Source organism: Sorghum bicolor, chromosome 7 (genome assembly GCF_000003195.3).
Source record: "Sorghum bicolor cultivar BTx623 chromosome 7, Sorghum_bicolor_NCBIv3, whole genome shotgun sequence".
NCBI classification, from domain to species: domain Eukaryota; kingdom Viridiplantae; phylum Streptophyta; class Magnoliopsida; order Poales; family Poaceae; genus Sorghum; species Sorghum bicolor.
This window is the reverse complement of record NC_012876.2, coordinates 1,391,478-1,407,960: the sequence shown is the minus strand read 5'-3', so window position 1 is coordinate 1,407,960 and position 16,483 is coordinate 1,391,478. Positions and strand designations below refer to the sequence as shown.

The 16,483-nt window shown below is 44.2% G+C and overlaps 2 protein-coding genes and 1 long non-coding RNA gene across 3 annotated transcripts; 1 reads left to right on the top strand and 2 right to left on the bottom strand.

Annotated features, from left to right (window-relative positions):
* On the top strand, positions 400-7,295 carry LOC8066091. The gene has a single exon (XM_002444870.2). It carries the CDS (start codon positions 2,646-2,648, stop codon positions 6,969-6,971), a length of 4,326 nt encoding a protein of 1,441 aa, XP_002444915.1. The 5' UTR covers positions 400-2,645; the 3' UTR covers positions 6,972-7,295.
* Positions 10,405-11,184, bottom strand: LOC110437344. Its single transcript, XM_021465762.1, has one exon. The coding sequence runs from the start codon at positions 11,139-11,141 to the stop codon at positions 10,686-10,688; it is 456 nt and encodes a 151-aa protein (XP_021321437.1). The 5' UTR covers positions 11,142-11,184; the 3' UTR covers positions 10,405-10,685.
* On the bottom strand, positions 11,961-16,092 carry LOC110436878. Its single transcript, XR_002454759.1, has 2 exons — positions 15,869-16,092; positions 11,961-12,726 (listed from the first exon to the last, which is right to left on the bottom strand). It is a non-coding gene; the product is annotated as an uncharacterized LOC110436878 (long non-coding RNA).

Genomic DNA, 16,483 nt, shown 5'->3' with positions numbered 1-16,483 from the left:
ATCCCTCGCAATAAGCACTAGAGTTGCAACACATGGGTTGCAATAAGAGCTGACATAACTTTAGCTAATGTTTTAACTGAACACATATTGAAGCACATGAAGATGTGACGCAAAGGGAGAAACCATTGATAATGTATATGGAAGAATATATAGAATAATTGGTAATCATAAAAGTTTGTAATTATTGGGATACAAATTACATAGTATCCATATGGGCTTCTTTTAAATTTCGCTAGTGTAGCACTTACGTTTTTATTTGGCAAATATTATTCGATCATGGACTAATTAGATTCAAAAGATTCGTCTATCAAATTACAGATAAACTATGTAATTAGATACTTTTTTATCTATATTTAATGCTTCATGCATGTGCCGCAAGATTTGATGTGACGGAGAATCTTGAAAAGTTTTTAGATTTTGAGTGGACGCATATATGGAACATTAAACATAGACAAAAAATTTTAGGCTTTATTTAGCTCCCAAAATTTTTCAAGATTCTTTATTACATCAAATCTTTGTACGCATATATGGAACATTAAATATAGACAAAAATAAAAACTAATTACATATATTATCTATAATTTGCGGGACGAACCTTTTAAGCATAGTTAGTCCGTGATTGGATAATAATTGTCAAATACAAACGAAAGTGTTACAGTAGCCAAAGCCAAAAATTTTCGCGAACTAAACAAGGCCTTATTAGAAAATACAAAGGTGAGGGGGGAGAGGACCTAAAAATATGCAATTTTGATTTGTTGTTGGTCCTCAATATATCAATGAATTTATAGAAATAAAATACAGCTTGAGTTTGTCAGCCGAATCTATTAGCTATTCAACAATATTTTTCTCTCACAATAAATCAGCCAACAATATTTTCTACTATGACTTATCAGTCGAACGAACAAGATAAACCTAGATCCAAGAACTATTAGTTTGTACACTGATCCCTAAACTTTTATAAAGTGGTTCACGCGAGGTCCAAAGCTCTCTACCTAGCGTAGGTATGTGGAGGGGGGGGGGGTTGGATCAGTAGTACAACATTTTATCAAAACTAGATTGAGCTATTTTTTTCGAAGGCAAAATACACTAGCATAGGGGGATTCGTGTCCCCCTCCTTCACCGCACCCTTCCCTCGGCCTGTGCGTCCATGTCACTATTTTTTACACTTCATCATTCACGTCAATGTAGGTCACACATCATAGTCAATGAAAAAATAACAATATGACCCAAATGTTATCCAAGAAAAACATCATTCTTTAACAATTAATGGTTTGTGGACTAGGTATTCGACCTAAAAGGGTATAATGATAAGTTTAGTTCACCCAGGGCACAAAAAACCGAGCACCCTGAACATAAAAAACCGAGAACCGAACCGAAAATACTAAAACTGAATTTTTCGGTACCTTGGTCAGTTCCTAATTTTCAGGAACCGAATTTACCAAGGTAAATTCGGTACTATACCTCAGGGAACCGAATTTACCGAAATGTGCTAAATTTGAGTGTAGTTATATTTTAATTTATTATATTTTGTATATGTGGTACTGTACTCATATAATCTTGTGGACTTATATATGTATGTATTTGGCACAAGTATTCTCTATAAAATCATTCCAAATTATGTCAAAATTAGCTTTTGAACATGCTATTACATGTTCATATGATCAATTCAGTATTTTTCAATAAATACCGAAACCAAACCGAAAGTACCAAAACTAAATTTCCTCATTACCGATTTTTGGAAGAAACCGATCGGTACCTATTTTCCTAGGAACCAAATAGAGGTACCGAACCGAACCGAAGTACCGAATGCCCAGGGTGACTTAGGTGACGCCGACACACTTTATACATCTGTTGTAAGGTCAGTTTCAATGCATGTTTTATGGGAGTGTTATGCACATTAAATAGGGTGTCACATAAGCAAAATTGCTAACTTGGCAGGGTCATTAAATGAAGGAATTTCATTAGATGAGAGAGGAGTTTCATCCCTATAAAACTCATGTGGCTTGGTTACCTAGTTTATAGTCTTGGTAACTGTGCCATGAAACTATGCATTGAGACTGGCCTAATGAATTAAGTTAGTGCAACTAAAAGGCCCAGACAAGCGAGGCTTAGTTACGAGGTTAGTTTTAATGGTGTTTTATCAGAGTTTTATGGATATTAAATATGCTAATATAACACTATATTAACGAAGAGATTCGACAAATAAACTTAAACGAACATGCGGACCCTCTTCTCAAAATTGTAACCCTCGATGTAAACTGTGCAAGGCTTGGCCTTCCACTGACCGGGAGCCTCTCTCGAGTACCTATGAAATGGGATCTGTTTTGATCTCCCGAAATGCAGTGCCTGCAGGGTAAGTCATGACGTCGTTGAAGCTAGAACCTTGCTGGCAGAGATTGAATCAGGGGAGATGCTGGTCATTTATTAGTGCGCACCGAATAAAACATCTTTAGATAAAGACTACTCCATCCGTTCTCGTATGGTGACACACTGCACAACACACAAAAATTGGCCAGCGGCATACCTCAGCTAGGCAGCTAGCTAGCCTGCCCCCGTGAGACCAACTATCAGCAGGGCGCCGGCCGGCCGACGGAAGGAGAGAGAGAGGAGGGAAGCAGGGAGCCACCACCGCCATCAAATCAACCATGACTGAGCTGGCGGCTGGCGCCGTGAGCTCACTGCTGGCCGTCGTCCGCAACGAGGCGCTGCTGCTTGGCGGCGTCCAGGACGACGTGCAGTTCATCAAGGAGGAGATGGAGAGCATGAAGAGTTTCCTGGTGCATCTAGCCCGGAGCACGCCCCCCGGCGGGGAGCACGACGAGCAGGTGCGCACCTGGATGACCCAGGTGCGGCTGCTCGCCCAGGACTGCCACAACTGCATCGACCTCTACCTGTACAGCGGGAACCCCCACATCCACCGCGCCAAGGGCAGACTCCGGCGCTACTTCTGGTGGGTTTACTGGTTCCTGCGCAAGCTGCTCGCGCAGCACCGCGCGGCGGTCCAGCTACGCCAGCTCAAGGACCGGGCGCGTGATGTCGGCGAGCGACGACTGAGGTACGGCGTGGAGGTGCCAGGGAAGTCGAAAGCTGGGCTAGCGGCGGCGGCGGCGACATCAGCGCGAGGTGGTGCTGCTGCTGACAACGAAGAAGAAGACGACGGTGATCATGATAACCAACTCGTGAGCACAAGCGGCAGTCGCACTCTGGACGACTACGTCAAGGAAAAGCTATGGGAGTGGATACAAGGAGTTCCTCCATGCGCCGGCGAAAGTTGGTCCATGGTCGTCACTGTGGCGCCGCCGTATACATATCAGGACCTCCTCTCCCTCGTAGAAGAAACTTGGGTTGGCTACGGCTACCAACGCACCGTCGTGGTAGATATCCCAGCCGTGCACCCCAATTTTTTGCCGCTACGAGCCAAGGAAGTTCTCTTCTACATTCTGCGTGAGCTCAAGAATGCCAAATCCCAACCCCAAGACCAGGAGAAAGACCAACAAGGAGAAGGGGGGAAGTATGTTGTTGACCCTTGGGAGGAGGTTTTCAGAAGAAAGATGCAAATTTACGAGGAAAAAAAGAAGGCTCTTGCTCGTCTTAAAATCAAGGAGAATATCAAAGAGATGAAGGTTAACGAAAAGCTTGACAAAATCAAAATTGATATTCAGGGTCGAGTAGGGAACAGCGGCGGACTACCAAAGGGCTACAAGCTGCACGGTGAGCTTGACAAGCTAGACCTAGACGTACTCCTTCAGCTGCTGCTCGAGGCACCTTTTGCTACGTCTCAACAAAACCAAGGGGAGAACAATGACATGCAAAAATTACAAGTGCGTATCGCCAAGAAGCTTAAGGAGCATATGGAAGCAGCGGAAATGGACAAGACGCTTGAAAAGGAAAAAGTGACAAAACATATGGAGCTGGAAGGAGATGAAGCCCCAGGCAAGACTATGGAGGAGGAGGATATGGTGCAGGGTGGAGAAGGAGAAATAACCGACCATATGGTGGAGGCGGAGGGTGAAGGAGAAGTGACCAAACATACAGCGGCGGCAGAGGAGGCAGGAGAAATATCCGAGCATATGGAGGAGACGGATGGAGGAAGAGGAGGTGGAGGTGAAGAAATCGAAAGTCAGCAAACTACATGGATTCACCTCGATGAGGCACAATATGCACGCATCGTGCAGATTCTGTTCCCCAAGGGCAGCAGCAGGCCCCTGCAGACTCAAGACAGATCGTTAGTGGGCAAGCAAGCTACAAAGACCACAACGGCTATACTGGGTGCGGATCAAATCAAACAAATGATCCAGGACGCAAAGGAAGACATCTTATTGAAGCTACTGGAAGCTAAATATGACAGGAGTGAAGGGACAGGTGGTGGTGCATCTGGTGTTCCGAATCAAAACCCAGAAACTAAATATGGAACAGATGGTGAATCTGATGTTCCGAATCAAAACCCAGCAACCATTTCTAACAAAATCGGTCAGATGATGGACAAAATGAAGCAGGAGTTCAGACGGCAGCTCAAGATCAAAGGGCTTGTTGACGAGATAAAAAACAACTTGAATTATTGCTCCGACTTGGATAGATATGAGTGTCCCCTGTTTATCCTCAAAGTAGACAAGCTGATGGATGTTTCCACATTGGAGGATACCAGAAATGCACTGAGCCTGTTAAATTGCAGCGCCGATATAATGATCATCACCACTACGAAGGAGGACATCCAGCTGGCCAAAGAATATTGCTACCCAGAGATGGAACCTATAGACTATTCTCTTGCTGGCCTCTACCATGATACAGTTCTCGATCTTATTGCTAAGCAGCAGCAGAAGAATAATGGAGACAACTACTACCACCCCCAAATTTTTCATGATATCTTGAACGACTGTGAGCCACATGAATTATGCATGAAGATCTTCACTCGTGCTCTGTATGCTAACCCCAAGAGGAGCAATGAGGAGTTACTGAAGCTGCACAGCATCCTGCGGGATTCGCCAACATCATTCAACAGCATCGCTAAGGTGATGTTCAAGTTCTCTTACAATGATCTGCCCAAAGAATACAAGTCCTGCTTGCTGTACCTAGCTATCTTCCCTCCAGGACACAAGATCAGGCGGTCAACCTTGATTGGACGGTGGGTTGCAGAAGGGCTAACTTCCAAGGAAGATTGGCACAGTTCCGTGCATCAGGCCAACCGATGTTTTGACGCACTTGTTGACCGGTGCCTTGTTTGTCCAGCTGATATTGGTGTCACAGGAAAAGTAAGGAGCTGCGTCGTAGGTGAACCGATTCATGGAATCATTACCACCATCGCCAGAAAACAACACATCCTGGAGACACGTCTGTCAGATCACTTGGCTCGCCACTTCTCCGTCTTCAACGATCTCCAGCTTCGCAGTTCTGACAGGATTGATAAATTCTTCCAGGGGCTCTCTAGATCATCTCGAGTGTCGGTGCTCAAGGTGCTAGATCTAGAAGGCTGTGAGTGCTTTGCTGGTGGGAAGAACCAGCGGTACCTCAAGGACATCTGCAGAAAGATGTTACTGCTGAAATATCTGAGCCTAAGGAGAACAGATATTACCCAGCTACCTAGGGAAATCAACAACCTCCGTGAGCTAGAGGTGTTGGATATCCGACAAACTAAGGTGCCTCCACATGCAACAGCAAATGTCCTGCTTCTGAAGCTGAAGCGTCTGCTTGCTGGTAACACTGATTGGACTCCAAGACCAACCCTCAGAGCTCAGGAATTAGTATCTACTGCTGTCCTGATTCCTTATAAGATTGAGAAAATGGTAAACATGGAGATACTATCCAATGTGAAGGCCCGGAGCAGTCGAGATTTGAAAGATATTGGAAAGCTATGGCAACTAAGGAAGCTCGGAGTGGTAGTTGATGACGACCCCTGTTACCTCAAGAATTTGCTCCGAGCAATTAGTGATCTGCACAAGTGCCTCTGTTCTTTGTCAATCACTCTTCCCACAGCTACAAGCGAGGCTACTCCTAGTCAAGAGTTGCCAGAAGTACCACTCAAACTCAAACATCAACCCAAGCTTCTTGAGAGTCTGAGCATCAGTGGAACCACACAGAAGGGATTTCTTCCATTGTTCATCAAAGATGCTAACAACAACCTTGTCAAGGTTACTTTGAGTAGCACCTCACTGAACAAGAATAATCTTGAGGACCTTGCCAAGCTGCCTAAATTACAGTTCATCAGGCTCTGCCTCATCACCGACATAGAGTCACTTGACTTCAAGAAGGAGGAGTTCAAATGTCTCAAGTACCTTCTTGTTGAAGGATCCAGCTTCACTAAAATTAGCTTTGAAGATGAAGCAGCCTGTATGCTTGAGAAGATGGCTTTGTCTCTCACCAACATAGAGTCTGTTTCTGGAGTTGATGGTCTTAAAAACTTGGGAGAGGTCGAGTTGCGTATGAGCAGCAGCAACAAGAAGAAGAACGACACGTTGCTATCATCATTTAACAATGGAAAACAAACAATGGCCATGCTGGCAATTGTCAGTACGTCGCTTGAGCAAGGCGATAAAGAAACCCAGAACATGATTACCTTCAACGAAGGTGAGTTCCAGAAGCTCAAACTTCTTACTGTTGACTGCACTGCCACCACCAAGGTTGTCTTCACCAGCGGATCTGCTTGTGAGCTTGAGAAAATTGTTTGTTCCACATGCACGTCTGCCACATCCGAGGTTATCTTCACCAGTGGATCTGCTCCTAAGCTCGAGAAAATCGTATGGTCCTCATCCACGTCTCTTTCTGGTATCAACAACCTGCCAAAATTGAAGGAACTCGAATTCAACGGTGACCCTGTCCCTGATGTGGTGAAAGAAGCCATTGAAAATCATAAAAACAAAGTTAATTTCCTACATAATAAACCAGAAATTCAAAATCAAGCAAAAGAAGACGAGCAAGAGGACGATGACGATGATGCTGCAAGGTTTTCACTATTCTGCTGCAAGAAACAAGTTTGAATCCGAAGAAGCCTCTCCTTTGATCCCATGGTGAGGTTTGTGTGGATTAATTCCTATTTGCATTTGCTATTATGCTTGTCTATTAGAGTTTCTGTTTGCTGCGCCTGCGCATGTTTGAACTGAGTGCCTTGTGTTTGTGGTTGAGCATATTGGTTGTGCGGTTGTGCCTATGCTCACGGATTTGCACTGAGTGCCTATGTTTATCATCTGTATCAACCATCAGCCTACATAGATGGTTTTGTGTAATAAGTGCAATGTTTGTGCGCACATTTGACATCTTATTAAAACCTGCTAACTCCCAGAGCCTTAGGCTCGTCTTTGATAGCTCGAACGAGCTCCTGTACCGTCCTGACCATGTTGTTGAAAGTCCTATCGTTTCTCTACTTCCATAGCATCCAAACAACTAACACAACAAAGGAGTTAAAACCTTTAGCGCTTGCATTTGTCGACCTGCTTTCTAGCCTAGATCCACCATCCCCGAAATCACACCTGATCTTGTGGGATGAGGTTCAACAACCCCAGCGCCTGAAGAGCCAAAGCCCAGACAGATCTGCTGATGGTTCCTGCGGACAGAGGACGCAGGAGTCGTCTTCCTGCAATCCGTGGCGACGTCTGCGGGCAGCACTACAACAACAGCATCGCCAAATGTACTGTCGTGCTATATTATACAGCAATAGTCCATCAACTCCGTGCTCTAGCATGGTTTAAAATATTTTTTTCTTTTTTTTAAAAAAAAAATATATGTTACATAAGTATAAAGGTAGTTGTGCAGATAAATTTAGCAATTAGCACGTGCAGTACAACATAAAAATGATTGTCTTTACTTTTTCTGTATGTTTATTTCCTAACACAATACCCATTTAATACTATATAATCTCTATTTAGTTGTGATACATTTACCAAATACTCTACATGTGTTTTCATCTAAAGTGAAATGGCGTCAGGTGTGCTCATAATCGTGGCCCAGTGGCTCCGGTGAAATGGATTGATGGACTAGTTCAGTTAACAGGAACACCTTATTTTGTCGCACTCAGTTTATATCGTCACTTACACTGCATCTTACAACTCTCCTAGACTATATACCCAAGTCTAGTATGAACACCTACGATGTCATTGGTACAATAAGAACTGAGATAGGATACGGATCTAGTTTTGACTAGCAAAACAAAGAAAATATCCAAGTTGTATATTCCACTAGCTTAGACCTGACAGCACGTCTCCCACATGAAACAAGATCATAAAGCATTAGTGTGGATAAGCTACTCAAAATTTGAGCTAATTTACCATTGTACATCCTAGCAACTAGCATAATGATAGAGATCTACCATATACAGGTGAGCAAAGGCATTGGCCAAACAATAACTTTATATGAAGTTCAGGCAAAGAGCATTCACGTCAGAAATTCAGTAATCTGAAAACAAATTAAACAGAGAGCTGAAGGAAAACAAACAAGGAAGGAGCACCAGAACCTGATTCTCTGTAGGACTGTGCAGGCTGCAGGAGTTGCCGAGTTGGTCGCGTGTCTGCTGGCCACGGTTGCACTAAGCAGGAGCGGCTGGCCGCTCCCACGTACGCGCATCCAGTACAGTAGATACTAGCCGCGCCGCCGCCCAGGCGGCCATCTCCTTCTTCGATTTGCCCCGAGGCTGCGCCGTCGGCCACCCCCAACTCCTCGATTTGGCGGCGCTCGTGCAGGAGAGCTGGCCGTGACGCCGCCACCTCCTTTCTCGATTTTCGCGCGCTGCCGTCCGCTTGTCGTCTGCCTCGTCCGCGATTTGGCTGCGCCGCCACGGCTGCCGGCTAGGATTTCGGCTCGCACTCGTTTGTGTGCGGAGGATGCCACGCATGCGAGATGGGGGAGGGGCTGCTGGCACTCACCGACTCGGCCTCGGCCACAACTGGAACCAAGAACGGAGAGAGGGAGGGAGGGAGAGGACAGAGGACAGGGGACCTCGAGTCCTCGACCTGCTTCAAGCGGAAACGAAAAGCAAGCCCGCACGCGCGTCTGACGCCTGGTTATCCCAAAATTTTTTAGATTTTGATACGGCAAAGTAGGTTTAAAAGATCTCATAATTTTCAGACAAACTATGTAATTATTTTTTATTTTTATCTATATTTAATGCTCAATGCATATGCCGAAAGATTCAACATAATAGAAAATTTTAAAAAGTTTTTAGTTTTTATGACGAACTAAACAAAGTCTGACCGCACTGACCATTGGTCTATCTCCCTCTCTCTACAACAGGAATCTTGAATTATTAGTGCAATATTTCTCCACTAGTCCACTTTATGACTATGAGCTTCTTTGCTATGTAGAAAAATCAAAGTTAAAAGTATTATTCATTAATTTATTATAAGAAAAAAGTATTGATGAATGGTCGATAAATTCGATAACAGACTTTATTATTTATCTGCTGAAAAAATCTCAAAACAAGACGGCTAGCCTTCACGTCCACCGTCTCACTCTTCTCCAGCAACTGCTATTTTTTTTTCCCTGCAAGCACCTTTGGTTTCGCTTATCTAAAAAAAGTCCTGCTTGATAGTATTATTTGCTGATTTATTGTGAGAGAAAAACACTACTGAATGATGATATATTTGGCAGATAACCTCAAGGAAACAAGCTTTGAGTCAGCATAAAACAAAGTCACATCTATCATCATATATGAATATATTAAGCCGAAATAAGAGTGCGAACCTAGATAGGCGATACCACCGAAGAAACCAGTTTGCAACGTTATAGTCTATCTATTCCAAATTACAAGTCGTTCCAACTTTCTTGTCAAAGCATCTTAAGTTTAGCCAAAATTATAAAAGAGAATTACAAACAATTATGAAATCAAATAGATATACTATGAAAAATATAATTAATAAATAATCTAATCATCTAGTAATACTTAGTTTGTACCATAAATATTATTATTTTATTTTATATAAATTCAATGAAACTTAAGATGTTTTGACTTTCCAGAAAAGTTAGATTGAATTATAATACTTGAAACATACACGTATAATATGTCGGGCGCGACACTCTTGTGGGCAACGACAACCATGTCAGGTGCACTGAGCAACACGATAAACCCTCCATGGGCAGATCAGGTCTAGGAGACGGTGGAGTGCAGACCACCACAAACTTGGTCGGTTGGCCCCCCGCGAGTTTCTTCCTCTACCAGGGCGTGAGGAGCCTCGAGGTCGACACGAAGTATGGTGCGACCGCGACACCCTCGCTATCTCTAGCCGCAGGAGGAGGTGATTAGAAAGACGTCGGTGTTGGCACTAGCAATGAGATAGAGGTGCGAGAGGCGTGACTCTAGCGGCGAGGCCTCGGGGAGCTTGTGCAGCGAGTGTGTGAGTTTGGGTGGGAGATGTTTTTGTATTTAGGAAGACGACCGTATCATTATCATACCACCCATGTTTGACTCTTGTCAAACAGAAATCATCAATCATTGTATATTATATACAACAACAAAAACGTGCAAAGTTGCTTTTGCATCAAGAATACAAAGAATATCTTGTCCACCAACAATTTCAATTTCTTCTTTGAACAATGAACAGGTACGTAGAAGGAAAAACCTCCTCCTACATGGTTGAACAACCGAGAGAAAAAAAGTTGCAAGAAACTGTGTGAAACAGTAGCAGGCTACAGATTCAGGTTCACTAGCTCCATACGGCCCATCACATAAGTACATGGTAACACATGCTGCTGGGCTGGATCCATCAGTTGGTCCACTCCGGCCCAAAGTACCTGGCGTTGGGCCTCCTGGACCTCCTCGCTGCCGGCCGCCCATCGGAGTCCGATTCCGAGTCGGAGTCGGCGAGCACGGCGACGTCGCGCATGAAGGCGACGTACTCCTCGGCGCGCGCGGCGAGCGCCACCGCGCTGGCGGCCAACCTCCGATGCGCCTCGGCGACCGCCTCCCCGCCGGGAATCGCGGCGTACTCGGCCGCCATCCGCGTGAACCTCTCCACGGATCCGGCCGCCTTGGCGAGCAGCTGGAGGCCGAGCGCCTCCCCGCGCGCCGCGATGGCTTTCCACTCCGGGTCCCCCGGCGTGAGGTCCCCGGACGCGACGGTCTCGGCGGTGGCCAGCATGAACAGGCGCATCACCTCGTCCTGCTTCGCGTCCACCGCCTCGCTCTTGGACAGCAGCTGCAGCAGCTCCTCGAACGCCATGGATCGAGATGGATGTGGTGTGGTGGTGGATGGACGACTTGCGTTTGGGACGAGAGCCCTGTTGGCCTTTGGTGGCCTTTTATAGACAGCAATGCCGTATGCGAGTCGAACTCGAATAGTCGGATAGCATGTCAGACTCGGAATCACCGATGAGGAGCCGGGCTGAACGTGCGCGTGACTAGTTTTTTACCTGTTCATTTTTTTTAACACACCGCAAGGGCCTTTTTCTGTTCATTTTTTTTATTCGAGAGATGAACGGAAGCTATATGCGCGTGACTAGTTTGGTCAACTCGGAAAACGAGCCAGCAGAACAGTTAAAAAAAGATGGAGTCAACTTTATTAAATTTGTAGATATAATTATTTTACACCGAGTTTAACAAGTTCAACTAAAGTTGAACGTCATTCAAAATAACTAATTTTAATTAAAAAAAACAAGTTTCATAATTGTAAAAAAATTTGAAACGAGCCATCGATAAGATTTATTTAATTTACCTATTATTTCTTAGAAGCTCCCGAGTAAAAGCATCTCAACATTTTTTCTTAAACACGTTCTCTAATTTCTCATTTGGAGATCCATTCCAATAATAAATTCACTCCCTATATCTCTCCAGCCTCTAACAACTTTTCTATATATTATGTGCACTTTGAAGAGCCAGCCCTGTCCTCCACCTTTGGCAATATGGTAATATTTGGAAATCTAGATGGAGAAACAGTTGGAGAGTTTTTTTTCACTAAAAATATAATCTCTATTTCTTTAACACAAAAAGATACAAAAAGAGACTCTTGTAGTTGCTACAATGGTACTACTATAAAAAAATGGTGCTAACCTTACATCTCTACATCACAAGTCATCCAAATGGGGATGGATAAGGAACAAAAAAAGGTACACGGTATATTCTATTTTTAGTGCTACACATCATACACTATGATAAAAAAGATACAATGGACTATAATGTGACTATAGAAAACCTTGTAATCATCAGATCTGGCCTCCTCACTGGCTGGAATCCTCTCCTACCTCCCATGATCCAGCCTCCCTTTCCTCCTCTTTTTCCACCGAGTTCATCTTCTCCAAGTCCAGCTGAGTAACTTCCTTGAGCTCCGCACCACCCTTGAGCTCCTCTTCCGCCAGCTAGCTGAGCCCACAAGCTCTCGTCCATCACTGATCATTCCAAGGGTGACCTCGAGCAGGCCTTTTCGAGCGCCACCCAACCTCTGAGCTCCTCCTCCGCCAATTGCTTGAGCCCACAAGCTCCCCTCAATCATTATTGGCCAATCCAAGAGCATCCCAAGGGCAACCTCGAGCAGGCCTTCTCGGAGCGCCACCCCAACCTTGAGCTCCCTTCCACCAGTGAGGAGTCACCACGAGAGTAGGGGCTCAAATTTGAGGACATTGCTGGAGTTGCTCTTAATAAAAAAAAGGCTTTTCTTCTTTTTTTCATACCTCCCTCCTAGAAAGTTTTCAGGTGCACAGCAAAAGAACCGAATGAGTCTTGGGTCAGATGTAGCAGTATCTCAGTTGTATTACTGACTCTTAATAAAGACCTCTCGCCGACCTTTAATAATAAATATTGTAAGGTGCAACCTAAAAAATATAATCGACAAATAACATGGTATTAGAAAGACTGTATTAATTGAAGCAAATAATTTGCAACTTTGCAATAAAAATAACTTAAATGTTAATTGATAAATTATCACAAAAAATAGAAATTTACAGATTAAATAGATGTTCCACTATGCACAGGAAAATAGTGAAATTCTAGACTAAATTTCAGATTCGATAATAGAGTACCTACTAAAAACAACAAATAAGTGCACTATGCATATAAGTAATAGGAAGTTAATTTAGCATAAAAGAGTAGAAAAAAAAGAATAATATAAGTATTTTCAATATCCATGACACGCCATGTATAAAGTATAACCCACAAACTAAAATATACATACTTTATATACAAAGTACTTCATGTATATATAAAGCAACAATCTTGAGAATAGATAAGATGAAATCCTCAACATTGAAGTATAAACCAATAATTCGTTGTGTGGATAACAAATGCATACAAGATGAATAAACTAACCTATAGGAATGCACTGTTGTCGGCTATTATATTAGCACAATTAATTGAAATGTCACATATAAAGAACTTTTTCTATAGTACCTAGTACTGCCTAGCATTTATGTAATATTATCATCTACACAGACCGTTCTGAATCCAATGGATGATTGATAATGCATGATGCATATATGATTATTAGGTCTTTTAGGGTATCACAATCAAATTGAGGAGCTACCACTACAAAATGAATGAATGTATCAAGGTTCTCATTATTGAATAATGGTTAAATTTAAAGTGGCATCTCTTTGGCATAGATACTCCAACAGCATCAGATATGAGAAACCTCGTCCAAAAGATGCATAATAAAGAACCTATATAAAAGTGGTTCAAATTTAAAGTGATTCATGCAGTTTATCATCACAATGAAAAAGGTAATGACAAAGAAATTAAAACAAAATAAAGATGCATTAATTTATTAGCATGTGCAGCTAAATGCTCATCTACTATGGATGTATGATGCATCTACCTCCATCCTGAGTTTAATAGCATTTAGAGAAGTATGTAACAGAACAGTGCTTCTAAAAACAATACAAAAATGATTTGTTTTTTTCCCACAACCAAAATTTCATTATCTTAGAGCAACGGAATTACAGCAAGTTCAGGTTCAAACGGAAATTAGAAGGATCTAGACTCTGGAGTATATAGCCCTACTTGTCAATGCCTCTAGTCGCACAGGGATCACAAAGCACGGCCTGATACTACTTCAAACGCTGCATGGAACATAACATATATACCACCGAGCAACTACCGTTTAACAACGACAAACCTTTCATGCGTTAAGCAAACAGCACGCAGGCTGCAACTTAAGAAAGACATGATTAGCGCCAAATTCTTTTTGTGACAAATCTAAAGACTTCTATAATTGGCAAAAGTTTCCATTTGAATTCACAATCACTGATCTGAACCAAAACACTAGCTATCTAAGGGTAGCATGCACAGATAACATTATTGGTCAAGGAGGATGCAGTCACCAATCACCCTAGCAAACAAACAATATTGTTACAGCTAAGTCTCCAGGATAAGAACGTATTCAAATGCATAATTTAGTTTATTATAAAATATAGATCAACACAAGGACAGAAAACAATGATGAGCCACTAACAAAATAGGAGTATGCAGCTCAAAACAAAATAGTTATTATAAGATTCGTTCAGCATGCATGCAAAATTGCAAACTGAGTCAGGAGATGATCAATGCAACTGTTAGTCAGCGTTTCTCAAGAATCCCATCTTATATGTATACTTGTATAGTAGTATATCTCGACAAGTTGCTCTCCCTTACTGTCAAGCAGAGCTTTTTGGAAATAGACCATTATGAGAAGTGGGCTTCGGTGATATGCCATCCCGCAACGAGGCTTCGCTAACTTGCCATTATGAAACACGACCCACCTGCTAGAATGCCATCTGATGCCCTTAAACAAAATTTTCTGACTCATTTACCCCTGCCCTTTCCTTGTTCCTTTCGCAGGTGCACGCTTGGACGAAACGGACTCGCACAAAATGGATCGAGCGGCTTCTTCTTCGACTTCGAGCGCTTCTTCTTTGCCCCCACGGCAGCGCCGCAGCCCACCAACGCCGGCGAGCCCCTCCCATCGCCGACGAGCCCCTCTGTTCTAGCTCTCGCCCGCTCGCCCGCCTCCCCACGCCCCCAACGCCCAGCGTCGCCCAAATGGCCCGCTCACCATGGCTGGCCCTAGCTTGCCTTGGCCGCATGACTGCAGCGCCTCCACACCGGCCATGGAGTATAGCTCGGCAGCGACACCCCCAAGGGCAGCCATAGAGAACAACAAGTACACAATATCACGGAGCCAAAGGAGTTCAATCAGTGAACTCCCTCTGAAACAATACCGCGAGCAATACTTGGTTGATAATAAATTGGTGCCTCCAGATTATCAACCGGTTTTTGAGTCCACTAAGTTGCTGCAGCAAGTCCCAATTGTCGAAGACAAAATGAACTATGGAGAATCAAGCCAGGAAGAACAAGTTAAGCAGCTTAGGGAGATAGTAATGCTGCTGAAATATTTGCTTCTTGTTTGTGGACTTGTTTTTACATACATGACCCATGCTGGCACAGGTTCAAATAACATAGGTTCTCAGACTCATACAAGACACATGTTCTAAAACACATAGGTTCAAATTACACAGGTTCTTATATGTTTTTTTCATTTTCCTGGGGACCAACTTCTTCGGTGTCGTTCTATTCTTTCTTGGTATTCCTTGATTGGTGCTGGGTGGCCCATCAGCAGGCTAGACATCTGTGCTTTCTCCCATCAAGAATGCCAAGCGTCTGATGGCATCTGCTCCTGGAAGAAGATAAGGAGCAGGGGCAGAAGAGGAATAAAAGTATTCTAAGGGCATCGGATAGCATTCTACCGGGTGGATTGCAAGTTAGCGAAGCCCCATTGCCAGATGGTATATCACCAAAGCCCACTTCTCCTAATGGTCTATTTCCAAAAGGTAGCAGTACAGAGCAGATACAAACCACAAATCTTTTTTAGCATACATAGGCGGCTGCTCAAATCATGTGTCACCTAACTTAACGCTATGTACTCAAAATACATGTAGCAGTGAGAAAACAAACGATTTTCTATAAGCAGTAAGGTGAGGGCACCTGAGGCGGCTGCTTCTTAGACGGAGAGGACGGGGCCGGCCGCCGTCGCGGCTGCCTCACCGGCGCACGGCGTTCTTTAGATGCGCATGCGCATGCGCCGCCGGGAGGGAGATGATGTCGGGAGGGACGGAGCGAACGAAGCAAGCCCATCGCCGGCGTGCGAGGCGAGGGGCAGGCGGCGGCGCCCCGCACCGCCGCACGCACCAGAGACAGAGAGAGACGGCGTTCCCTGTTCCACGCCCGGACCTATAAACTTTGGGCCCGCTGTTATTGGGCTGAGTTTTACACACGGGCCGGCCCGGTGCCGTGGATCGGGCCTTAATCCCTCCGCAGGCTTATAATTCCGGAAGCCATAGGCTGCGTTCCAAGCCGCGCCTTCCCGCACTCCCATCGTCGTCTTCCTCGCCAACGCCAAGTCGCCATCCTCGCTTCCGCCTCCCCTTCCCCGTTTCTGGTTCCTATATTCAAGAAGGGAAAATGCCTCCGCCGACTAAAAGGAAGAAGAATGATAGCGCACGCAGCGGAGTGCTTCATGACGACGAGAGCGGGTACTGAATCTTTGTTCTGCAGGTTCTTGAATCCTGCGTTTCTGCTGTTCTTGGGCGGAGAACTCAA

Coding starts and splice junctions, on each gene's coding strand:
- LOC8066091 (XM_002444870.2), top strand. CDS start 2,646: ATGACTGAGCTGGCGGCTGGCGCCGTGAGCTCACTGCTGGCCGTCGTC.
- LOC110437344 (XM_021465762.1), bottom strand. CDS start 11,141: ATGGCGTTCGAGGAGCTGCTGCAGCTGCTGTCCAAGAGCGAGGCGGTG.